The sequence below is a fragment of the Rhinoraja longicauda genome, chromosome 21 (genome assembly GCF_053455715.1).
Source record: "Rhinoraja longicauda isolate Sanriku21f chromosome 21, sRhiLon1.1, whole genome shotgun sequence".
Lineage (NCBI taxonomy): Eukaryota > Metazoa > Chordata > Chondrichthyes > Rajiformes > Arhynchobatidae > Rhinoraja > Rhinoraja longicauda.
Window position 1 is genome coordinate 13,973,413 of NC_135973.1, and position 26,476 is coordinate 13,999,888.

General features: G+C 46.1%; 2 protein-coding genes across 5 annotated transcripts in view; one reads left to right on the forward strand and one right to left on the reverse strand.

Annotated features, from left to right (window-relative positions):
- Positions 1-3,411: 3,411 nt before the first annotated feature.
- On the forward strand, positions 3,412-21,494 carry vap (vascular associated protein). Its single transcript, XM_078418385.1, has 6 exons — positions 3,412-3,437; positions 5,017-5,169; positions 10,135-10,326; positions 15,729-15,956; positions 18,944-19,094; positions 21,214-21,494. The coding sequence occupies exons 1-6, from the start codon at positions 3,412-3,414 to the stop codon at positions 21,286-21,288; spliced, it is 825 nt and encodes a 274-aa protein (XP_078274511.1). The 3' UTR covers positions 21,289-21,494.
- A 212-nt stretch (positions 21,495-21,706) lies between these two features.
- Positions 21,707-26,476, reverse strand: part of LOC144603947 (trinucleotide repeat-containing gene 6A protein-like) — a 94,623-nt gene continuing 89,853 nt past the window's right edge. For all 4 annotated transcript variants that reach the window (XM_078417801.1, XM_078417799.1, XM_078417800.1 and 1 more), the window contains 2 exons: positions 24,715-24,854; positions 21,707-23,713 (listed from right to left, as the gene is read on the reverse strand). In XM_078417801.1, the coding sequence (XP_078273927.1) occupies positions 23,344-23,713; positions 24,715-24,854 (510 nt within the window). In that variant the 3' untranslated portion in view covers positions 21,707-23,343. The remainder of the gene's footprint in view (positions 23,714-24,714; positions 24,855-26,476) is intronic.

Here is a 26,476-nt window from a genome sequence, read left to right on the forward strand (position 1 = left end):
AATATCATTTTTTTTTTGTCCAAAGTAATATTTGAATCTCCCATCCTAAAAAAATGCTCTGGAAATGGTTCTGTGATCCATACCATTGGTGGACGATGTATTGCGGGAATCTCTGGTTTAGGAATCGTGTGAATACTGTGATACTGCATGTGTCTCTCACCTCCCCCTATCTCTAGTTAATTCTGGTCAAGGCTCTACGAATGTCTGTGTCATTTCTGTGTCTGCTCTGTGTGTGAGTCTGGGTCCTCCCTGCACGTTTTCTGTGTGTCTGACCCATGTCCTCAGATGTCTTATGATAATCAGATGGGTGTCTGTGGAAGCTCTGTGTGTGTGTGCATGTATGTCCACGTCGCTTCCTTGTTTAGTCCTTTTTTGAAGATGTTGTGCACCTCACTGACAAGGCAAGTATTCGTTACCCATCTCCAATTGGCCTCAAGAAGGTGTTGGTGAGCTGCTGCAGTCCATCTGGTGGTTTTGTTGGGTAGATGTTCCAAGATTTGGACATAGTGACAATGATCGATCGTCCCAGGTCGGCGTGGTGTGGGGGAGTGTGGAGGTGGTGGTGTCCCACTTCACCGGCTGCCCTCTCCTTGGTAGTAGACATTGCAGATTTGGGAGGTGCTCTTGGAGTTGCCTAGTTTAGTACATCTGGTGCATTTTGTAGACGGTGCAGAGTATTCCAACACTTCTGTCTGGTGAAGAAGCTTTGGAGGGTCAGGAAGTAAGAGACTGGCAGAGGATGTCTTGCCTCCGACCAACTAGAGTAGCAATGATAGACACAAAGTGCTGGAGTAACTCAGCGGGTCAGGCAGCATCTTTAGAGAAAATGGATGGGTGATGTTACGGGTCGGGACCCTTCATCAGACTGATTGTAGGAGGGAGGGGGGTAATGGAAGCCAGCAAAGACCAGGAACTGTGGAACTGTGGACTGATTAATGTCTTTTAGTGGAGGAAAGGGAGCAAGGGAAAATAGCAAGTGGAGGAGGGAGGGGAGTGTTTGTAGAAGTTACTTAAAATGAGAGAATTCTACGTTCATGACGCTGGGTTTCAAGTGACCCAAGCGAAATATGAGGTGCTTTTCCTCCAATCGGCGTGTGGCCTCACTCTGGCAATGAGAGGCCCAGGACAGAATGGTCAGCATGGCAATGGGAAGAGGAGTTACAATGATTGGCAACCGGGAGACCCAGTAGGCCTTGGCGGTCCAGCATAAGTAGGTGTTCAGTGAAATGGTTGCCGAGTCTATGATTTGTCTCGCCAACATCGGAATCACCAGATGCAGTAGATGAGGTTAGAGGAGGTGCACGTGACCCTCTGTCTCACCTGGAAGAACTGTCGGGGTCCCTGGATGGAGTCGAGGGAGGAGGTATTAGGACAGGTGTTACATCTCCTGCGGTCACAGTTTAAGGATAAGGGGGAAGTCTTTTAGGACCGAGATGAGAAAGTTTTTTTTCACACAGAGAGTGGCGAATCTGTGGAATTCTCTGCCACAGAAGGTAGTTGAGGCCAGTTCATTGGCTATATTTAAGAGGGAGTTAGATGTGACCCTTGTGGCTAAAGGGATCAGGGGGTATGGAGAGAAGGCAGGTACGGGATACTGAGTTGGATGATCAGCCATATGAGACGGAGCTTCTTCCCACAGGCCATCAGGACTGTCAACTTTTATAACCCCAGATACTAAGTTTTGTCGACACCAATAGTAACTTATTAACTTTATTTATATGCTGTAACTGTAATTCTTTTTTGTGCACAACCTGCAGGCATTGCCACTTTCATTTCACTGCACAATATGTGTATGTGACAAATACATTTGACTTGACTTGACTTGACTTGACTTGACTTGACTTGACTTGAATGGTGGTGCATGCTCGAAGGGCCGAATGGCCTACTCCTGCACCTATTTTCTATGTTTCTATGGGGGGGTGGTTTGCGTGGGAGGGGATGAGTGAAGCAAGGAGTTGCAGTTGGAGTGGTCTCTGCAGTAGGCAGAAAGGGGTGGAGATGCGAAGATGTGATTCGTGGTGGGATTACGTTGCAGGATGATGTGTTGGATGTAGAGGATGGTGGAGTGAAACGTGAGGACCAGGGGAACTCTGTCCTTGTTGTGTCGGGGGAAGAGGAGGAGTGAGAGCAGAACTACAGGACACACAGACACGTGTGAGGGACCCATCCAAGATAGAAGGGGGGAAACCATACGTTTCCCCTAAAGATTGAGGACATCTCGGAAGCAGCATCTACAGTAGCAATGGTGTTGTAGCTTGTTCAGTCAAGTTTCTAGTGACCCCTATCATGTCAGGAAACTCAGTGATAACAATGATAACAGCTTTGAATGAAGGGTGGACTGTCAGCCATTCATGCCTTGTATGTTTTGTGTGTCTGGTTAATGTCCATGGGCACTGTCATAGTGACTTATGTGTCTGTGTTTGTGCTGATTGTCTATCTGGTTAATATCTTTGGATTATTTCTGTTTTATTGATCTCTGAGGATGCTCTGTAAATATGTCGGATAAACGTCCGTGGATGCTGCATGTCCATGGACACGGTGTGTGTCTGGTTAACGTCTGTGGACTCTCAGTGTGTGGTTAATGTCTGTGGACACAGTGTATGTGTCTGGTTAATGTCTGGACAGTCCGTGTGTGTGTGTCTGGTTAGTGTCAGTGGATGCGGTGTGTGGCTGGTTAATGTCTGTGGACAGTCCGTGTGTGTGTGTCTGGTTGATGTCTGGACACTTGGTGTGGGTCTAGGTAATGTCTGTGGACAGCCTGTGTGTGACTGGTTTATGTCTATGAACACCCAGTTAATGTTGTTCGATGCCGTCTGTGGTTAATTTGGACAATTTGTGTGTTTAGTTACCATCTCTGGATGCTCTCTGTATCTGATTATTATCCATGTCCATGGTTAATGCTTGTGTGTACTCACTGTGTCTGCTTCATGTCTGAGAGGACGCTCTATCTTAATGCATGTGGATGTTCTACATGCTTCAATAATGTGTTTGACTGCTCTCTGTTTCATTAATGTCGATGGACACACGCCATCTGGTGAATGCCTGCAGATGACCTCTGCCTGCCTGCTGTTCCCTGTGGTCTCTATATGTGTCTGGTAATGTCTGCTGGCACATTGTGTCTGCCTCGATAATGACTGTTTATGCGAATGTGGTTGGTATCTGAGCATTTAGCCTTTGAGGGTCTGGTTAATGTTGGTGAAACCGTTATATTTGGGGTTAATATCTGTGGAGATTCTTTCTGTCAGGTTGGCATCTGTGAACACCCCTGGTGCATCTGTTTAATGTCAGTGAATGTCAGTCAGTGTCTGGTTAATGGATTTACATGCTTGTTGTGTGACTTTCATGTTTGGTTCATTTCTGTGGGCACTCTGTGCCTGGTTAATATCTGTGAAAATTCTCCGTGACCAGATGATGTCTGTGGATGTTCATTCTGTCAGGTAATATCTTTGTTTGTGCTCTCTCTCCCTCTCTCTCTCTTTCCTGTATGTGCAAGCTCTGAGTTTGATTTGTTAATGACTGTATATGTGCCATATTTGTTGAAGGACGCAGATGCTCCATGTCTTGTCTGTGGGTGATGGATGCGTGTCTGGTTAATGCCTGGGTACGTCCGCTGTGTGTCTGGTTTGCATTACCTTGTTTAATACCTGTGTGTACTGATTGTGTCTACTTAATACCACCAGATATTCTGTTTATTTGGTGCTCTGGTTAACGTCTCAGTCTGTAGATTCTCTGCTTACTGCCTCCGAATGTAAATATTCTGTGTGCCTGGTTAAAGTCTACCCTGTCAATGATCCGGTATGATCTCTGTGTGTGGTTAATGTATCTTGCTGCTGTGTGTGACTGGATAATGCCTTGCTTATCCCTGGTTCATATCTCCAGGTGCCTTCTCTGTGTTTGCACCCAGTTAGATACAAAGTGCTGGAGTAACTCAGTGGATCAGGCAACATTTCTGGAGAAAAACGATAGGTGACATTTTGGGCTGGGACCATTCTTCAGCCTAGTTATTCCCAGCGGGTGCTTTCTTTGTACGTGTGTGTGAGTAATGTTTGTGGATGCTCGCTCTGCCTGCCTGTCTGTCTGCCTGTCTGTCTGCCTGCCTGCCTGCCTGCCTGCCTGTCTGTCTCTGTCTCTGTCTCTGTCTCTGTCTCTGTCTCTGTCTCTGTCTCTGTCTCTGTCTCTGTCTCTGTCTCTGTCTCTGTCTCTGTCTCTGTCTCTGTCTCTGTCTCTGTCTCTGTCTCTGTCTCTGTCTCTGTCTCTGTCTCTGTCTCTGTCTCTGTCTCTGTCTCTGTCTCTGTCTCTGTCCAAGAATGTTTCTGTGTTTGGTTAACATGTATCTTCATTCCCATGGACAATCCGTGTGTTAATTCCCATGGACAATCTTAATGTCCTGGTAATTGTGTAGACACTCACTGTGTAATTTATATTAGTATTGGTTATTAGTGTCATGTGCACTGAAATGCAGTGAAAATGTTTGTCTTGCATGTAAACCAGGCAGAACTATACCATACACTAGGACAAGAGGTAGTACAAAAAGAGGAAGGAAAGAAAATACAGATTATCGTGTCCAGCTACAGAGAAGGTGCAGATAAAGAAAAGTGTAAGGGCCGCAGTGAGTTAGATGGAAAGAATCCTGAGCATTTGAGAGATCAGTTGGAGAGTCTAATAACAGTGGGGAAGAAGCTATTTGTGAGTCTGGTGGTGCATGCTTTCAGGTTTTTCTATCTTCTGATCTACGGGAGAGAGGAGAAGAGAGAATGACCAGGGTGTGAGTGGTCCTTGATTATGTGGAGTGCTTTCTTGGGGCAGTATGGTGTAGATGGGGTCAATGGGGGGGGGGAGGTTGGTTTGCATCACAGATTAATGTTTGTTTTCAGTCGATACCCTCCAGATGTCTCATTGCTCTGTGTGTGTGTCTGGTCAGCAATTGTGTGCATTCTGTCTGGTTACCAGCTCTCTGGGAACAAGTTGAGGTATTGTTGCTGTCATGTTATTAATTTCACCGTTCTTCACCCACAGTGTGGGCAGTGTGCAGATTGAGTTTGACGCCATCTTCACCTTGAAGGAAATGCAATGGTTTTTGCTGGAACCCAACGTGATCTTCGACGTCAGCGGCCTGCGCCTTGTCATTGCCGCCGGCTTCGAGATCGGTGGCGCTCAAGTGGTGACGGTGTACGTGACAGGTAGCCCTCCACCAATCCACCGAACATTTCGTGTCCTACCTTCTCTGAATACTATCCTGATCATGGAGGAAAGAGGATGATTCCCCTCATCTCCTTGTTGCATAAGGCCCTTGTCATCTCCCAGTGATGGACACAGCATGTTGAAGGAACTCAGCGGGTCAGGCAGCGTCTCTGGAGAAAAGGAATAGGTGATGTTTTGGGTCGAGACCCTTCTTCAGCCCAGACCATTCTTCTGTCACCTCCCCCATTGTGTAATGAGGACTAGGGGGTGACCTCTTCTTCATGGGTCTGGTTTGGAACAAGTGGGTTGAGGTTATTTCCATTACACTATCTCAATAATGGTTCAAATTCAGAATAATTGTCGTCATATACAACAGGGTGCAATGAAATGCTTTGATCACGTTTAAGAAGCATTTAGGCAGGTGCATGGATAGCATAGGTTTAGAGGGACAAATGCAGGCAGGTGGGACTGGTGTAGACGGGACATGTTGGCCGGTGTGGGCAAGTTGGGCCGAAGGGCCTGTTTCCAAGCTATGACTATGATAGATGCAACAATAAATATATTGGCAGGTGCAAATTAACAGAATGGTGCAAGACTTCAATACAAAGTGTGCAAAAATAAATTAATTAAAGGACAATAATGGAATAACAGAATGAGGTAAAGTTAAGATAAGAGTACATGGCAGTTGTGTGGAGTTGTTATTTTCTTCATGGTTAGATTAAGTAATTTTCTCAGAAATTCTATACCCATTAGCATTACACAGCATCTGCCCCATTCAGATCTGACTACAAGCTTTCAGCGTTTCGTGTGGCAACTCAGTGTGGGGTTCCCAGTGGAGGGTTACTTTATATTAGGGGCAGGGCAACCCAGCAATGGATTATAGAATACATCCTAATAAAGAATTGGAGTCTATAGCCACAATTCTAAGAGTCAATTGAAACTATTAGAATTGTGATTGAGAGATTTTTTTTAACGCAAATATATTAAAAATTATGGAATTTAGAGTTTTTTTTACTCTTAATTTATTTGCATTAAAGAGGGCGATTGAAGTTAAATTCAATAATGGACCATCATCAAGGGGCAGGATAGCTTCCACATGACTGGATGTTCCATTGTTCTACTTTAAAGGAGACATTAGTCTGAATTAGCACGTTCAGGAGGAGAGGGGTGAAAACTCCCTTGGTAGTAGTGGATCAATCCCGGTTGCCAAAAATTTGAACTCCCCTTCCCATTTCCATACTGACTTTTCTGTCCTGGGCCTTCTTCACTGTCAGAGAGAGGCCACAAGCAAATTGGAGAAATAGCACTTCATACTTTGCTTGGGCAGCTTACAACCCAGCAGCACGAATATTGATTTCTCTAATTTCAAGCAAAACCCTCTCTCTCTCCATCCCTCCTCACCCTAGTCGTCCTGCTAGTTTCGCTGTTCGTATCCCCTCATTATCACCTCCTCCAAAGCCAACAATGGATCCTTGTGGGCTCTTTGGCCATCGGTGCCAGCCCTGATCTGTTCTGTACTTTGTCCTACCTCTCCTTTCCCCCTCAGTCTGAAGAAGGGTCTCGTCCCAAAACTTCACCTATTTCTTTTCTCCAGAGATACTGCCTGACCCGTTATGTTGCTCCAGCTTTTTGTGTCTATCTTCGGTGTAAACCAGCATCTGCAGTTCCTTCCTACACATGTGTATCAATCACGTTGTCCTACACATTTCTCTCTCTCTCTCTCTCTCTCTCGCTCTCTACAGAAAAGCTAAATGCTCTGTGTGGTGAGGTGCTTTTCTGCCAGAACGGCTTCCAGTGCGTACATAGAAAGTCAGGGAACGTGAGCTGTACCTCCCTCTGCCACACGGCCTACTGCAAGAACAGTGGCATCTGCACTCACAACCGGGGCCAGGGACCCATTTGCCAGTAAGTGACGTGGCGATCCCCATGCACGGGGCAGGTTGCTCAGTGTCTATCATCTTCAGTGTACATACAGTGTGTGGTTGCAGAGGCCAACGGCGTGGCACTAAAATTTGCTCGCTATTGGCAAACAGCTGCGTGATGACACGAATAAATAAATAAATCTTCAGTGTAGACGGGGAACCCTTTGAAGCCAGCTGCTGTTCAACTGACAAATGCCCAGAGCAAGAGTGGTGGTGTCGGAGATCTTCATCCAGCCAAGATGTTACTCTAAGACCCTGCCTCAAGTAACCCCCCTGTAAATAGCAAATCCCAGACCAACGATCCAAAGACTTGAGAGCAAATCCCACCACAGCAGTTTAGTTTAGTTTTGTTTAGAGATACAGCGCGGAAACAGGCCCCTCAGCCCATCAGTGCCTACCAGTGATCCCCGCACATTAACACTATCCTATGCACACTAGGCACACTAATTTATGCACATTAATCTCCGCACATTAACACTATCCTATACACACCCATTTACATTTTTTACTGTACAATTAACATACAAACCTGTACGTCTTTGGAGTGTGGGAGGAAATTGGAGAAAACCCATGCAGGTCATGGGGAGAACGTACAAACTCCGTACAGACAGCACTCATAGCGACACAGCAGTCGCAGATTTAAAGTCCGCCAACAGATCCCAGAGACTTCTGCCATAGTTTCCAGTTTTATTCATCTTCCTCAATATCCCGTACAACTGCACATACATCCCAACTTCTATATTCAATACCCTGACTGATGGTGGCCTTCTTGACTGCCCTGTCTAACTGAGGGTGCCACTTTCAAGGAACTATGTACCTGCCCTCTGAGTTCCCTGCTCAACAACACTCCCCAAAGCGCTGTGTTTAGAAACATGGGGTGCAGATTGCATGGTATGGAGGATGAAACTGACTTTAGGTCCCTAGATTTCACCAATCTTTTAGGAATGTTAATTACTCCTTTGCTATGATACTGTGTACAATCTGCAGGTAGAGCTGCTGCCTGACAGCTCCAGCAACCCAGGCCAAGTGCCATCTCTTCTCCCTGTGATCGTGTGGGTTTCCTCACTAATCCCAATAACATGATTAGTAGATTAATTGGCCACCATAAATTGTGCCTGTGTGCCTGAGTGGTAGAATCTGAGAAGAAACTGAGAGAAATACGCGAGAATAAAATAGATTAAAGTAGGATTCGTGGAAATGGGTGTTTATAGAATCATACAGTGTGGTCATTCAGCCCAACTTGCCCATACTGACCAACATGTCCCATACCGACCAACGTGGCCCATCTACACTAGTCCCACCTGCCTGCTTTTGGCCCATATCCCTCTAAACCTGTCCTGTCCAAGTTGGATTTTGGTGTGAACTCGATGGGCTGAAGGGCCCTTTTACGTGGACTATCTCCCTGCAACGCTTTGCTTCACTCCAAAGCACGAGGAAGGGGTGGCACGGTGGCGCAGCGGCAGAGTTGTTGCCTTACAGTGCCAGAGACCCGGGTTCGATTCTAACTATGGGTGCTGTCTGTACGGAGTTTGTACGTTCTTCCTGTGACCGTGTGGGTTTTTTCCGTTTGCTTCATTTTCCTCCCACATTCTAAAGACGTGCAGGTTAATTGGCTTTGGTAATAAAAAAATGTATTGCCCCTAGTGCGTCGGATGGTGCTAGTGTACGGAGTGATCGCTGGGCTGAAGGGTATAGTTCCATGCTATATCTCTAATGTCTAAAACGTTTAACGTCTGTCTAAAAGGGGTGTGAAGGGAGGGATGTAGAATCAGGAAACTGCAGGTGCTAGTTTACAAAAAGGAAACTCACAAAGTGCTGGAGCCACTCAGTGGGTCTGGCAGCATCCTTGGAGAATATGGGCAGGTGACGTTTCAGGTCTGGGAGTGTCCATGTTGTCCAGAGATGCTGCCTGACCCGTTGAGTTACTCCGGCACTTGGTGTGAAGGGAGGATTAGTGGTACCCGCAAAACTCGCACGGAGGTCAATATCATCCTGGTCAATGTAACCTGTGCTACTGGCCCCACATCCACCACCACCACCATCATTCACTACTGCCACATCATCTGCAGCAACTCAGCAAGGCTTCCTCACACAGTTCTGTCCATGCACCTAGTCCCCACCCCCCGGAAGGAAAAGAGCAGTAGGGCATTGGAGTTGCAGCTTGCCCAACTTCCCAAGACGCACCATCTTTACTTTGAAATCTCCATGCCTTTGTTATTGCTGGGGCCAAGTCCCTGCTCCTGTTCCTGCCACTGCAGCAGACAGGCAGATGTGACCTCATGGCCTTAACCTCAGCCCAAAAATTAATAGCAAGAGGCAATCAACTTAAAATAATTGACAGAGACCAGAACTGGGGTGTGAGCGGACTGCGGGTGCTGTTTGTGCGCGGAGGTCTGTCTTCTGAAAGTTTGTCTGAAAAGGCGAAGATAGATACACAATGCTGGAGTAACTCAGTGGGTCAGGCAGCATCTCTGGAGAAAAGGAATAGGTGACGTTTCGGGTCGAGACCCTTCTTCAGACTGAGAGTCAGGGGAGAGGGAAAACTAGAGGTATGAAAAGTACAGAACCAATCACCGATGGCCAAAGAGCCCACAATGGTCCATTGTTGGCTGTGGTGGAGATGATAACGAGGGGAGATGAACAGTAAAACTAGCAGGAAGACTGGGGTGGGGAGGGACGGAGAGTGAAGGAATGCAAGGGTTACTTGAAATTAGACATCAATATTCATACCACTGGGTTGTTTGTGAGCTGCCCAAGCGAAATATGAGGAGCTGTTGGAGAAAAGGAATAGGTGACGTTTCGGGTCGAGACCCTTGTTCAGATTGAGAGTCAGGGGAGAGGGTAACTAAGGGTAGTAGACTGATTGGGAACTTTAGCTGGGAATGGGGCAAGGGTTTGAAGAGCAGTAGATGAGTTGTTTAGTGGGGCAAAGTTGTCCTGTGTGGCCACAGTATCTCATTAGAACGCATGACGATGGTGCTTTGTGAAACGGACTGTCTCTGAGACCACGGCTCATCGCCTTTCACCGCAGGTGCCCCGTGGGCAGTGATTATTGGTACATGGGGCCCCGGTGCGACCACAGAATGACCCGGCAGAGCCTGATAGCGATCGTGCTCGGCGCGGTGTTTGCTCTGGCTGTGCTGCTCGCCGCCGTGGCCATCGGCGTCCTCCGGAGGTTCAAAGTAGTGCTGATCGAGACCAAAATGGACCAGACACAAAGCAGGTGAGAGAGGGTCCGTGGCAGCGACGCAGAGGGGTGAGAGGGGGGGGGGGGAGTGGAGGGAATTTGGGGAGTGGGGGGGGGGGGGGAGGAGGGAAGGTGGGGTTGGGGAGAAGGTGGGGTTGGGGAGGTGCGGGGAGGGGGCAGGGGGGGGGAGTGGAGGGAATTTGGGGAGTGGGGGGGGGGAGGAGGGAAGGTGGGGTTGGGGAGAAGGTGGAGGGAGAGAAGTTTGGGTTGGGGAGGTGTGGGGAGGGGATAGAGGGGGAAGGGGAGGGAGGGGGAGTTGGTAGAGGGGGAAGGTGGAGGGGATGGAAGGGGGGAGTGAGGGAAGGCGGAGGGGAGGGGGCAGAGGAGGGGGGAGGGGATGGAAGGGGGCAGTGAGGGAAGGCGGAGGGGAGGGGGGAGAGGGGGAAGGTGGAGGGGAGGGGGGAGAGGGGGAAGGTGGAGGGGAGAGGGGGAAGGTGGAGGGGAGGGGGGAGAGGGGGAAGGTGGAGGGGAGGGGGGAGAGGGGGAAGGTGGAGGGGAGGGGGAGAGGGGGAAGGTGGAGGGGAGGGGGAAGGTGGAGGGGAGGGGGAAGGCGGAGGGGAGGGGGGAGAGGGGGAAGGTGGAGGGGAGGGGGAAGGTGGAGGGGAGGGGGAAGGCGGAGGGGAGGGGGGAGAGGGGGAAGGTGGAGGGGAGGGGGAAGGTGGAGGGGAGGGGGAAGGCGGAGGGGAGGGGGAGAGGGGGAAGGTGGAGGGGAGGGGGAAGGTGGAGGGGAGGGGGAAGGCGGAGGGGAGGGGGGAGAGGGGGAAGGTGGAGGGGAGGGGGAAGGTGGAGGGGAGGGGGAAGGCGGAGGGGAGGGGGGAGAGGGGGAAGGTGGAGGGGAGGGGGAAGGTGGAGGGGAGGGGGAAGGTGGAGGGGAGGGGGAAGGTGGAGGGGAGGGGGGAGAGGGGGAAGGTGGAGGGGAGGGGGAAGGTGGAGGGGAGGGGGAAGGCGGAGGGGAGGGGGAGAGGGGGAAGGTGGAGGGGAGGGGGAAGGTGGAGGGGAGGGGGAAGGCGGAGGGGAGGGGGAGAGGGGGAAGGTGGAGGGGAGGGGGAAGGTGGAGGGGAGGGGGAAGGCGGAGGGGAGGGGGGAGAGGGGGAAGGTGGAGGGGAGGGGGAAGGTGGAGGGGAGGGGGAAGGTGGAGGGGAGGGGGCAGGTGGAGGGGAGGGGGCAGGTGGAGGGGAGGGGGAAGGCGGAGGGGAGGGGGGAGAGGGGGAAGGTGGAGGGGAGGGGGAAGGTGGAGGGGAGGGGGAAGGTGGAGGGGAGGGGGAAGGTGGAGGGGAGGGGGGAGAGGGGGAAGGTGGAGGGGAGGGGGGAGAGGGGGAAGGTGGAGGGGAGGGGGAAGGTGGAGGGGAGGGGGAAGGTGGAGGGGAGGGGGCAGGTGGAGGGGAGGGGGAAGGCGGAGGGGAGGGGGGAGAGGGGGAAGGTGGAGGGGAGGGGGAAGGTGGAGGGGAGGGGGAAGGTGGAGGGGAGGGGGAAGGTGGAGGGGAGGGGGCAGCACTGCACTGCACGTCAGACAGAAACAGGAATATCTGACTCCACCTGATAGCTGATCTCAACCGCGCAGCAGTTTAGGGGCGAGGGGAAGCATTGGCCACGAGTTGGGGGGGGGGGGGGGGGTGAAACAGCCAGGATTAACAGCCTGGTTGGAAAGTCATCAACAGAGAGTGACGATGAGGAAGCAGTTGATACGATGGGACACCTGCTCAGCGAAGGACCAGACGTCTTCCTGACTTCCCAGTTACAACCTGCTCCTCCCTCGCCTGTAGTTTCCCTCGGAGCCACCTTGGGCCGAATCCCCCAGAGCAGCAGAACACCATTCCCACCATGTACAGTGTGCTAGCCCGGCCCGCCCCCCACCTGCTTCCTCCCTGCCACTGCACCTTTGTAAACAGGACAGCACAGGAACAGGCCCTTCGGCCCACAATGTCCATGCTAAACATCATGTCAAATTTAGCTAATCCCATCTGCCGGCACATGGTCCATATCCCTCCGTTCCCTGCAATGTCCACTAACCTATGGAAAAGACACTTGGACACCACTATCGTGTCTGCTTCCACCACCACCCCTGGCTCCGTTCAGCAAATTTTCTAACGCGTTGCTACATTTGGGTGTCTCTTCCCCTGTTATTGCTTCCCTATATTGTAAATTTCACAATTGCAATAAATTCAGACCAGGGCTTATATCCTCTTTGAGTTTGAATTGATTTAATATTATTATTATTTGTTCCATTTAAATTACATTGATCTCGTCATTTATCTGATCTTCAACATGCAACATGGCAATAGCAAACTGAATTGATGATTTAATGTTCTTGATGCCTCCCCGTCATTGTCCTTTCACTAATAATGTATGAGGATAGACTGCATAGGTCAGGTTTGTGTAAGGAACTGCAGATGCCTGGTTTACACCGAATATAGCTGATAACTCCAGCATCCAAGTTTATCCAAACTCTCCCTACAGCTGAAACCTTCTAATCCAGGCAGCCTTCTAGTAAACCTCCTCTACACTCTCTCCAAAGCGTCCACATCCTTTCTGTAATGTGCCTACCAGAAATGTACTCGTACTCCAAATGCGGCCTAACCAAATATTTAAAGAGCTACAAACAAGATTTTGGTTAGACCGCATTTGGAGTAGGCCATTTGGAGTATCTGTAAGATATTTTTTACTATTTTATGTTCTTTGAAAATTGTATTTCATAGTTCCCTAAAAATAGTGAGGTTGCAAGATGGATTCAACAATGGCTGAATGGGAGATACCAGAGGGTAACGGTTGACAATTGTATGTCAGGTTGGAGGCCAGTGTCTAGTGGAGTACCCCAAGGATCTGTGTTGGGTCCACTGTTGTTTGTCATTTACATTAATGATCTGGATGATGGTGTGGCAAATTGGATTAGTAAATATGCAGATGATACTAAGATAGGTGGAGTAGTCGATAGTGAGGTAGATTTTCAAAGTCTACAGAGAGACTTGGGCCTTTTGGAAGGGTGGGCTGAAAGATGGCAGATGGAGTTTAATGCTGATAAGTATGAGGTGCTGCATTTTGGTAGGACAAATCAAAATAGGACGTACAGGGTAAATGGTAGGGAATTGAAGAATGCAGTGGAACAGAGGGATCTGGGAATAACTGTGCATTGTTCCCTGAAGGTGGAATCTCATGTGGATAGGGTGGTGAAGAAGGCGTTTGGTATGCTTGCCTTTATAAATCAGAGCATCGAGTATAGAAGTTGGGATGTAATGTTAAAATTGTACAGGGCATTGGTGAGGCCGAATCTGGAGTATGGTGTGCAGTTCTGGTCGCCAAATTATAGGAAGGATGTCGACAAAATGGAGAGGGTACAGAGGAGATTTACTAGAATGTTGCCTGGGTTTCAGCACTTAGGCTACAGAGCGAGGTTGAACAGGTTGGGTCTTTATTCTTTGGAGCGTAGAAGGTTGAGGGGGGACTTGATAGAGGTTTTTAAAATTTTGAGAGGGACGGACAGAGTTGACATGGGTAGGCTTTTCCCTTTGAGAGTGGGGAAGATTCCAACAAGGGGACATAGCTTCAGAATTGAGGGACAAAGGTTTAGGGGTAACATGAGGGGGAACTTCCTTACTCAGAGGGTGGTGGCTGTATGGAATGGGCTTCCGGTGGAAGTGGTGGAGGCTGGCTCGATTTTATTATTTAAGAGTAAATTGGATAGGTATATGGATAGGAGGGGATTAGAGGGTTATGGTCTGAGTGCAGGTAGATGAGACTAGGTTAGGGAGAATGGTCGGCGTGGACTGGTAGGGCCGGACAGGCCTGTTTCCATGCTGTAGTTGTTATATGTTATATATGTTATATTGTTATATATGTTACCTTCCTAATCTCTATCATGCTTTCTGTCATCTATTTACTTGCTGAATATTGCTATCTATTTTATCTTTAAAAATGTTTTTAGTCTCCCAAAATTAGTTTCCTGTATTCTTTATTATCTTAAAATAAAATATTTTATGGTAATTCGTGTACAATATTCCCCTACATGTGCCCATCTCCTCTGGTTTACCCCATAACTACATCCAATAACAGATCTTTGGACTTTTAAAAATAAGGTTGGTTAGAAAGGAGTGCTGTATTTTGTGTACACCACTCTCGTACACCTATTTTCATACTTTCTGCATACAATTAAAATCAGGGTAACTAAAAAATTGCCCATATTTTATGGCAATATTTCCTTAATTTGTCTGCATAATTCTTCTCTTGCTTTTTTTTTTCATTGATAGGTGGAGACCACACTTATATGTGAGACTTTTCCGGTACTGTACTTACTATTTGTGTACTTGTAATAGTTGCGTCACATCTTTCCATTGCAAATATTATTATTCCACCTTCCCTTTTCACCTCTCATTTCTGCAGCGTTTTATTCCTGGTCCTGATTTTTCCACTGTTGTGCCTCAGTAATCTTTCTTCTGCCTTAGTTCCTCCCAATGCATTATTGCATCCAACTTCTTGGCATTATTTATGAGTTTGAACACGGCTGAAAGATAGTTGAACTTACTTTTCAAATAGGATTTCCTTTCATTTAATATAAACCATCTTAATTCTATTTGCTGCCTTGCAGCCAAATTCTTCCCTTACTTTATTCTTTCCTGCTGCTGTTTGTTTATGTTTAACTGTCTCACATTTTTTTGTAGATTTTCAAAACAAAGCTTTTTGCCATCTCTTTACTTATCCTTTCCTGCAGGACATGGATCCCATTTTAGTTCAGGTCAACCCCATTCCACTTGTGAAACTCCTCCTGCCCCTGAAACGGTGTCAATAACTCATAACAAGGAACCCCTCGTCCCCACACTTGACTGTTACGTGTTAATTCTGCTGATGTGTCTGCATCTTTACCAATTTACACATGGTTTGAACAAGAATCCTGAGATTATTATCCTTGAGATCTTGCTTTATAATGTGCAGCCTAACTCCTGATACATCCACACAGCTTCCTAAGTGTAGCTCTATCCACTATGGACCACACCAACTGGATTTACTTCTTCCCCTTCCAAGAGTGTGTTGGCAGTGGCTGGCTCCCTGTCGCTGATCCATGCAGTAGCTGAAACTCCATACATCCTTGAAATCTGTCTTGAACTTGCCATTTTTATTGTTTTGAGTTTCAGTAACAAGGAGGAGGCAGAACAAAACAATGAGCAGCAGCCTGCTATCTGCCCAGGAAATCTTTGGTTCAACACTTCAAAACCTTTCAGGATACAGACCCCAATACAAGTGTGTTCATAAACAAATGCACACATGTACAGGAAAAAAAGATAAAATCTATGACATCTGTTTAAAATGCAATATTCCAGAGTCTCAAAAGTGTGTTCCTATTTGACTGGCCAAACACCCTTAATAATATTATGACTTTCCCTTTCCAGTTATAAGCGTTTCAGTCGCTTTGATGATTTCTCCAATCAATACCAGTCCCAGTCCTGGCTCAACTTCTCTGTGAATTCGTTGGACAATCCCGGCTTCAGTAACTCAGACGAACTGATCCATCTGCATATCTTGGACACCAGTTTCTACTCCTGCCACGAAGAGTCAGAGACTGGCACATACAACAGTCGCAGGGCTGGACGGCGCAGCCAGCCAGCTTTCAGGCACAGGTATAGATAATTCAGGAAAGTGTGGTTAAAACACAATGGTTGAAATGCAATACATGTCAGGGTAAAATATCCTTGCCCTTTCCTCCACACAACCCCTCCCCTCCTCCCCACATAGTCTGCATCTGCATCTCCGGCTATGGTCTAATCCTTAGCGTCCGGGGGATTCGGCCAAAATCGATCGGTCCTACAGGCAGAATCTCGGGTCAGTGTCCATCGTTCTGGCTTCCAGAATCTCCAGCCAACTTGGTAAGTTTCTGGTGCCCAGAAATTCAGGCCAAGATTTGTCTCTCCAGTATCTGAAGTCTCTGGACAATGTCTGTGTCTCCGTGCCCAGAATCTCTGGCCAAAGTCTATCTGTCCTAACACCAGAATATCTTGCAAATGCCTGGACTCTCTCCAAAGAATTACCAGATTTTAATTTCAATTACATGGCTGTGTCCGGGCTCACTGCATATCTTTGGGGTCAAAAACAATCATCTATAAATGGTGGTGGAGTATATGGGTAGAGTTTGTAATTTATATTTTATCAGTCACTTCAGAACTGTCTGACAAGGATTTTTTTGAGGTAACAAGGAGGATCAATGAGGGAGGTGTGGTGGATGTAGTCTACCGGGTGTTTAGCAGAAAGGCCAAACACGCACGAGCCTCTGAGAAGCAAGAGGCAGCTGCTAATTGGATTCAAAATGTGGCTCAGTGGCAGGATGTAGTTGAGGAGTGTTTTTCTGGATTGTGAGGCTGTTACCAGAAAGGTTCCAAGCTTGTCAGTACTCTGGGTTTATTGTACATAGTAGTGGCCTTTGATTAAAACATCTGGGGAATAAGAATTTTACACATGACACAAAAATTGCCCATGAAGACAAATCGGAAAATAGACCAAAGGAGACAGCGTGGTCTGAAACATGATGAATGGAATTTACAGACATGCATTTAGGGAGGTGTAATAAGTGATGCACAATAAAATGTATCGGACTTTGGTTAGGGCGCATTTGGAGCACTACAGGAAGGATTGGAGGCTTTGGGGAGGGTGCAGGTTAACCAGATTGGTGTCTGGATTAGTTGGCCACAGGGCCTGTCCTGTAATATACTTCTCCTGTGTTCTAAATAGGAACATGTAGAATGACCTTGGAATGTGCATCCACATCGTGCCTCAAAGCCAGCAGGGCAGATTAAGTAGGAGGACATAAAGGGTGTTTTTTAATTTATTAGTTGAGGTACACGTTATATAGAGCTGGGAGGTTACTCTGACAGTAATTAGTTAAGCCACACCATGTGTGCTGTATACAGTTCCAGCCGCTACATTGCAGGGAAGATGTCAGTGCGGAAAAACCATCCCAAGGATTCTGGCGAGAATGGGAGAATTGTAGCTTGGAATAGGTAAGCTAAGGTCTTTTTCCTTGAAACAAGAGGTTGAGGGCGATTTAACCATATAAATACAATGGTTAGAGGGCCTAGATAAATAGGAAGAGCCTATTTCTGTTAGCAAAGAGGTCAAAAATCACAGGGAGTGGGATTGGTCTAAGATTAAAGAGACGCGGATTTTCTTCACCCAGGGAATGAGGACAGTTTGGAACTGATGCAGAAGCTCCTCATCACATTTAACCAGTGCCTGGAAATGGAGCGGCCTGCAGGACTAGAGCTGGTGCTGGAGAGAGGGATGAGGCTGCATGCTTTTTCAACAGGCACATACAAGAAAGGTCGACTGGCCTGCATGTTGTAGGTTATCTATGATTATCTTCCTGAGAGCAATGGCTTAGATTTTAATATCGACTCAGTGAGTGGTTCAGTCTTCTGACACAATCTTGAGTGTTGAGTGAGCTGGCCATTTTCTCCATTGCCGTGAGTGTCTAAGTTCAGTACCTGACGACACACTGAATTCCTCCTCGTAGTCATAGCTCAGAAACAACCCCTCCAACCAAATCATACATGCCAATAATCATCTCCCCTCACCCTCCCAACCCGACCTGGCAGATGTGTTTTATGACTGTTGGCAGAACAATTCTCCTCATGGGATAAATAAAGTTCTATCGTATCGTAATAGACCTTCTCTAGAAGGAGCTTTGTTTAATTGTGTGACTATCACAGTTACAATGGTTGCTCTGGGCCATAAGCAGTTAAGTTTTGCTGGTGTTGTTTTGAGATTCTCAGTCAGAGGGTGGATGTTGGAAAGCTTTCCATGATCCCGAAATAACATCCGTTGTGACGCGATTCGGGTGGTGTCAAGGATCATTGACAAAGAGCCCTCCCACCACAGTTATCAAAGCATCCTCACACTTTTCCTTTGACCCCAATCTTTTTAATTAAGGTGGTGTTACTCCAGAAGTAGTCTCTGGAGAATTCAGCAAGGAACTGATTGTGTTGAAAAGTTACTAATATCAATATTCCACCCACAAATGATAGTGGGAAAGAGAGCTTATAATTTACACATATGTGTTTATTGCAGTACAACAACAAAATAAACTTGCAGATGCTGGAAATCTGAACTAAAAACAAAATGCAAATCAGCCAGATCTGAGGAGAGAAACAGAGTCAATATATGTTAATAATCTTTCAACAGAAAGGTCTTAGATCTAAATGCTGTTTCAGGCTTCACTGCCTGACCTGTTGAGTGTTTCCAATATTTGCTATTTTGCTTTAATGTTTATGGCAATCTATGAAAAGTGTTTTGTTTTAGCATTTCTTTTGAGCATTGAGTCCCAGCCCCCATGTGTTGATTCTGTTGTACTGAGGAAGGTGGAGGAGAGTGGGAAAAATCTAAACGGCCAAGGGCAGCAGGCATGGGAAGGTACAAGAAAAGCGGAATAGACACAGCACGCTGTTCCCTCAGTTGACCATTACTTTGTGCCCAGGTGTAAAGTGTAAAATATTCACTGATTAATTTTGGGCTTCACATTGTTAACTTGGGAACAGTAAGCAGCACTCTGACTTGACGTTCAAAGCAGTCAATGCCAAGCATGCTTTGAGGTTTTATTTATTTTTTCTCACTGCAGTCTACAAAACCTGGATGTTAGCATCAGCAGCATCAACGAGCACACAGGAGACTCGGGGAAAGCCAGTGATCTGTCAGTTTGCAGCTGGCCTTTTGAACCTTACCAGTGGGCACCCTTCCCAATCCTGTACCAAGGCGGCAGGGACAGGCCGGTGAGTATCACGCATGTGTATTTGTGAGCCTTTTCTTGGCTTCATTCCACCAAACATAACCTTGCTACAGGCACTGGTGAGCTCGTACATAATGGTTTTTAAGATCAGTACCTCTCTGCAAGCTGGTATTTGCTTCCAGTTACCATGGGAAGTAATTGGTTGTGTTTGTGATTTCTCCTTACATTGTGACACCTGGTGCAAACATTAGCCAGACATTCAGATCGTCATAGCATACTTTGCTCAGTTGATCTGACCATGACTGACCTGGAGACACAAGTAACTGCAAATCTTGAGCAAAACACATGGTGCTGCAGGAACTCAGCGGGTCAGGCAGCATCTGTGGAGGAACTAAGATAGGTGATGTTTCAGGTTGGGGACCCTTATTCTGAAGGATGGTTCTGATCCTAAATGTGACCTAATAGTTTCCTCATTAGATATGTCTGACCTGCTGTGTTACTCCAGCAATTAAAAATTATTTTATCAAAAAATTCTTGTGTAATTTTTTGAGGATGTGACAAGTAAAATGGATGAAGGAGAGCCAGTGGATGTAGTGTATCTGGACTTTTAGATATTAATGATTTGGATGATGGAATTAGCAGTAACACTAGCAAGTTTGCAGATAACACAAAACTGGGTGGCAGTGTGAACTGCGAAGAGGATGTTAGGAGGTTGCAGGGTGACTTGGACAGGTTTAGTGGGCAGATGCATGGCAGATGCAGTACAATGTAGATAAATGTGAGGTTATCCACTTTGGCGGCAAAAACAAGGAGGCAGATTATTATCTCAATGGTGTCAGATTAGGTAAAGGGAAAGTGCAACGAGACCTAGGTGTCCTTGTATACCAGTCACTGAAAGTAAGCATGCAGGTACAGCAGGCAGTGAAGAAAGCTAATGGCATGTTGGCCTTCATAACGAGAGGATTTGAGTAAGGGAGTAAAGAGGTCCTTCTGCAGTTGTATAGGGCCCTGGTGAGACCACATCTGGAGCATTGTGTGCAGTTTTGGTCTCCTAATTTGAGGAAGGATATGCTTGCTATTGAGGCAGTGAAGCATAGGTTCACAAGGTTAATCCCCAGGATGGCGGGACTGTCATATGAAGAAAGATTGGAAAGACTGGGCTTGTATTCACTGGAGTTTAGAAGGATGAGAGGGGATCTTCTAGAGATGTATATAATTATGAAAGGATTGGACAAGCTAGATGCAGGAAAAATGTTCCCAATGTTGGGGGAGTCCAGAACCAGGGGCCACAGTCTAAGAATAAAGGGGAGGCCATTTAAAACAGAGGTGAGAAAAATCTTTTTCACCCAAAGAGTTCTCTGCCACTGAAGGCAGTGGAGGCCAATTCACTGCTTGAATTTAAAAGAGTTAGATAGAGCTCAAGGTCCTAGTGGAATCATGGGATATGGGGAGAAGGCAGGCACAGGTTAATGATTGTGGATGATCAGCCACGATCACAATGAATGGCAGTGCTGGCTCAAAGGGCCAAATGGCCTCCTCCTGCACCTATTTTCTATGTTAATTAGTGTTTTGCAGAATGACTGACCTTATTCCCCACTAGGTTTAGGGTCTGCTCTGCAGGGACAGTCAGATTAACCACTAGTCCGTAGTTCTGGTTTGCAGTAATCTCAATCAGCCAGCCACCATCAATATTCTCAAGAGGGAAAGTGATGCAGGAATACATTTAAAATGGCCACTAACAAAGACTATAATGGGAACCGCTACATTATTGAATATATGGAATTCACTCAAAAGATGGAGATTAATGCATTTTTTTAAATGTCATTTTGAAGGATACCACCTCCAATTGAAATAGGTAATTAGAGTGGGACGAGGCTGAGCGCACAAAAACTAATATAGCCGTTGGACTAAATAACATAGGAAGGAACTGCAGATGCTGGTTTACACCAAAGATAAAACAAAGTGCTGGAGTAACTCAACGGGTCAGGCAGCATCTCGGGACTAAAAGAATAGGTGACATTTCGGGTCCGAAGAAGGGTCTCGACTCGGAACATCACCTATTCTTATTCTCCAGAGATGCTGCCTGACGCACTGAGTCTGCATCTTGTATCTATGTTAACTGTACTGTAGATTTTGTTAAAAATCATATTTCTTTCTTCCAGTTCAAAGGCAGGCGGCCACACTCGTACTGTGAAGGGATGGAACCTGTGAGCATGGAAAGAAACTGGACGGCCTAACTAGTAATAGAAAACATGCAGATAAAGCAGCACTCCTTTTCCTGACGGTCAGGCCTATTTTTTGGGGTTGGGTGCAGCATAGGCAAGACCAGAGTATATATTTCCATGTTTTTACACTGGTCATGCTGTGCAAAAACAATTAGCCAGACATTAGGGTCTGGAGTTTAATGTCACTTCCGCAAGTGCGAGTTTCCTGTGGAACAAGGCTGACCTCAGATTAAAAAAAACAACACGCCATCTGCTGCCTGCACTCTGACCCCCGGCCCATGTTAAGGGACAAGGCCGTTGCTTTGGTTAGCGGAGGTCTAGGCACACGCTCGGAGGGTTGCAAAGGGGGGGGGGGGGGGTCAACAATCATCCAGTGACAAATCACAACACCAAAAGAAACAACGGAAGGGTAGGGATAGAAATGCTGAGCAGCCAAAAACGTCATGATTTATTAATATTTGAAGTAACTTCATAATTCAACACAACCAAATTATACATTTTACAATCACATTCTATTTGTAAACAGTTAAAAAGCCACTGACTTGTTTGCATCTTCCAACAGACAGTTATAATGAAGGCAATGAAATGGTGGCAAGTCTGCAGTGTTAAAATTGTGTCCTGGTTTGTCTCCACTGAACAAATACATTTTGCGACAAAACCAAAGTGTAAAATAACTCATTTTCTGTTGAACTTTTCTCATAAGCAAATTCTAACATTAAAACGGCCTCTTACGGGGATGAGAGTGATTCTGTGAACCACCAAAATTGGTTTCAGTGTGCATAGTTACAGATCTCAGCCAATTTGTTTTTTAAGTACAACAGTCAATTGGACAGTCACAATAGCAAAATACATTTAGCCACTCGATAATGGGAATATAAAGGAAGAGGGTGTTGGAAATAAGGTATATATACTACAACCTGTCAGCAAAATTCACCTTCACTCACCATAAAATGACAGCAATTTCAAAGCAATAGCTGGAAAATCCGGCTTTAAGCAGTTAACTTGGCAAAAATAAAACAAAGGTAATTTTAGAGCAGTTTAATTCAGTGCTAAAAGTTTGGAGAGGGGGTCCTACACAAAACTACCAGAAGTCTCTAACATGGGAAAGAGGGAGAGGGGGAGGGAACTATTTCCTGAGAACCATGCTCTTTCTCGTTTCAGGATATAGAGGAATAGAAAAAAAAGAACATGGTCAAAACACTGTTCAATATTCCCAGAGATAGAACATCTTCATCTGCAATTTTTTTAATTAAAAAAAAATCATTTTTATTAATGATGGAAGAGTAAACATTTCCCCTCAAAAGTCTGTAAACAAGAGGGCACAACCAGGGCTCCTCCAAAAAAAATGAAAGCTCTATTGAAAGTGCTGTACCCTCCTGGCTTGCAGGGTGGGGTTGCAAGTCACAGCTACTGCCACAGTGTCACACTGTAGAGATTAAATTCTTCAGGTTTTCTTTAATCTTATTAAAATGTTTTTGAAAGAAACAGGTTGGTGCAATACTTCTTTTTGAAACTGCAAGATCAGTATGATAACTTTGCTCTACAATACCACGTTATGGTAAGTACATGTCAAGGCATATTAAAGAGCACACCTTTTTTGCCATTTCCTTGCTAAAAGAACATTTGAGTAAACATTTACACTTGAACTACCCTCTCCACCCTCCACCCCGTCCCCCACCCCCCGCCCTATTGCCAATTGGACAGGGAGACTAATCTCAGTGCAGATTTCACACTCCCAACATCACCAAACTCAAAATAGTTTGGGAATTTAAGGAATAAACATGATGAGTGCACACAACTAGCTCATTTGAAGCAGTTTTTTTTAATGGATAGCACTATCTGGAAGTATAAATATATACTTTTCACATTTTTTAAACTATTGACCTGCATGATTCAAGTATTAAAACTGATATGTTCTGGGCTAAAAGAAAGTGGAAATAAAGGTGCAGAACGGAACATTTCCACAGGTGACCCCTTTTCTCCGTCTCTCTCTCTCGTGTTGTAGGTGAAAAGTCCGATTAGTGCTGCTTTTCATGTCGAGGTCACAGTTTGAGTCATGAGTAAAGTTTAAATGGACTCTCCACCTCCAAGATGATCAACGGGAAGGAAAGCATTGATGGGGGAGTGGCTGCCGATTCCCCGCATATCGTTGCTGCTCGGGGTTCCCCATAGGCTAGTGGAATAATTGGGAGTGCCCCAGAGTGAAGTGCCATGGAGATCACCACCAGTTCCCGACAGCCCAGCCCCATTCCAGTGATTGAGATCATTGCGGTTTGAGAACGGGTGGGAACTGTCGATGGATGCAATACGGTTCTGGCTGGATCCCAGAGACTGCCAGCCTAGAGAGGACGTCAATGACTGGCCTTGTGCAAAGAAGCGATTAATCTCGTCTTCACTGGCAAACTCAGCAAGAATGGTAGTGTTCCCTAAAACACACCTGAAAGTCAAAAAGAAAAGCAATCAGGTAGACCAAAAAAACAGTTTCCTCTCATAATCCAAAGACATACGGGTTTGGTATAATTGTAAATTGTCCCTAGTGAGGGAAGAATAGTGTTAATATGCAGGGATCGCTGGGCGGCACAGGCTCAGTGGGCCAAAGGGCCTGTTTCCGCACTGTATCTCTAAAATAAACTAAAACTTGTAAATCCAGTACTGGAGTTATCTCTGGCCTTTCCACAGCTGGTCAGCCAGTAAGAGAGCAAGACAATACCACACAATGCACAACTCATCCAATTAAGCAGAGTTGTCTCAGAGCTTCACAACGACAGAAGCCAGGCTGAGATCGACACTCATGACGGGTTACATGTTCAAAGGCATGAGAATGGGGAAGTGTGAGGTAGTAGGTTGATGGCCAGATTGATCTATGTTTGGAGTTTAAAAGGGAAGATAACATAGCTAAAAATAAAGCACTGACAACATTGCAGTGACTCTTAAGAGAAAGTAAATCGTATGGCAATGAGCTTGGAGAAAATGAATACCTTAATGTAGTTTCAAACAAGACAACTCCTGAATACCTCAAATCTCCTCAGTAAAAACTCTCCATGCAAATCTTCTTACCCTCTCAAGTACTACCACATCCTTCCTGTAATTTGGCGACAAGCAGTATACATTTCTTTCATCTCCCATATATTTTACTGATTTTGAAGGAAGTAAGTATTGTTAAAAATAATTCTCTGGACAGGACAGAGCGAAACATTAGGCAGTGAATAAATAGTTTTGTGGATAGGCAGTAGCTCTGCAGCAAATGTGGGCTCCTGCACTATATAAATACATTTACAAAAATCTACCACATGATTACAAACCCACAGCCTGCTCAGATCAAGGTTCAAAATTCTTGCTTTGCAAGCAAATTTATGTGGTTTACAAATCCCTTTCCCTTTTTGGAGGGATAACAAAATCCCACCACAAGCCTGTTCATCCAGCTCAGGTCCAACTTACATGTGCAGAGATTTCTGTGCCTTGGCTGCCTCTTCTTTCGAGCTGTAACAGACCAAAGCATTTCCATGGGGCAGGTTAAGGTGGAATGTTATTAGTGGGCCGTGCTGCATGCACAGTGTACGCAAGGTGGAGCCATCAATCTGAAGATTAAAGATACAGCAAGAGACAAATCAGCAAGATTAATGCAGACCTGCAGACAGACAACAACTTGTATTTGTATGGTGCTTTAATACAGCAAAAACCTCCCTAGGTGATTCACAGGAATGATTAAAAATCCACATGGCACCACAAAAAGAGTAGGCCATAAAGTAAAAAACAAATAGGTTTAAGATAGGTCTTAAAATAAAGATATGGAGGGGTTTATGGAGGGAATTAGGCAGCTGAAAGCACGGCTGCCCTGATGGAGGGAAACCAGAACTGTAAACAAAGCTGGACTCAGTATCCTAGAAGACATGCCAACATGAGGGATGAGGTTTAAAACATAGAAAGTGTGAAGAGCAGCTTCCTAAGCAGAAGATAAAATCAATTACCTGGTTCACCGAGAAGTTTAATATGCTGTGAGGTCTGTATCGTGTTCAGATTACACCGCAAGGGCTCACACGTATTATACTGAGCTGCACGCAGTGATAATGAGCTGCACATAGTTTCCATTAACCTGTGCAAGTTGAGTCTAATGGGCTGGAGAAATAATCTAATCAGCCAGGCATCCGGCTACCTATTGACCTGGAAAACATTCCAGTTAGGCATGACTGGATAGTTGGCAATGTGTGTGTCGAATTACATAAGGCCATCTGGACAAAGTAATAATGTGTGTGAAACTGCTCTTAGTAATAATGCCATGCCTTTGGGGTAGTGGGAGGGAGATGGTAATAGATAATGGTATGGATAGATTGAAGACTTAAAAGCGGAATGTTTATAAATTGCTATGATGCTTGCAATGCCAGCTGCAATGTACATGGACTCCAGAGAAAGCAATTGGCTTTTTGTTGGTTATGTCGAACAGTCTCTGCTCCGGGCGTACACTAGCACCATCCCCCAACTCATTCTCTGTTACATCGACAACTGCATTGGGGCTACATCCTGCAGCTATGTAGAACTCGATGATTTTATTAACTTCACCTCTGACTTCCACTCCGTCTTCAAATTCACCGGATCTATGTCTGACACTTCCCTCCCCTTCCTTGATCTCCATCACAGGGGATAAACTATCGACCGACGTCTACTGCAAAGCTACCGACCCCCAGTTACCGAGACGAACCTCTTGCAAAGACGGTATTCCCTACTCCGTATTTGCCACATCTGCTTCCAAGCTAAGGCTTTCCATTCTAGGACATCCGAGATGTTCTTTTTCTTTAGTAAACTTGGTTTCTCCCCTGCTGTCACAGAGGGATCCCTCATCCAAGTCTTCACTTTGCCCCATGGTTCCTCTCTCGCTCTCCTCCCTCTAGACAGAACAAGGATAGAGTTCCCTGGTCCTCACTTTCCACATCCAACACATCATCTTCAGACATTTCCGTCACCTCCAACGTGATCCCACTACCAGTCACATCTTCACATCTCCACCCCATTCTGCCTTCTGCAGAGACTGCTCCCCCCACAACTCCTTGATTTACATTCCTTCCCACCCAAACCACCACCTCCCCAGGTACTTTCCCCTGCAACTGCAGGAGATGTAACACTGTCCATATACCTCCTCCCTTGCCTCCATTCAAGGACCTCAGTAGTCCTTCTAGGTAATACAGAGGTTTACACACATCCTCTC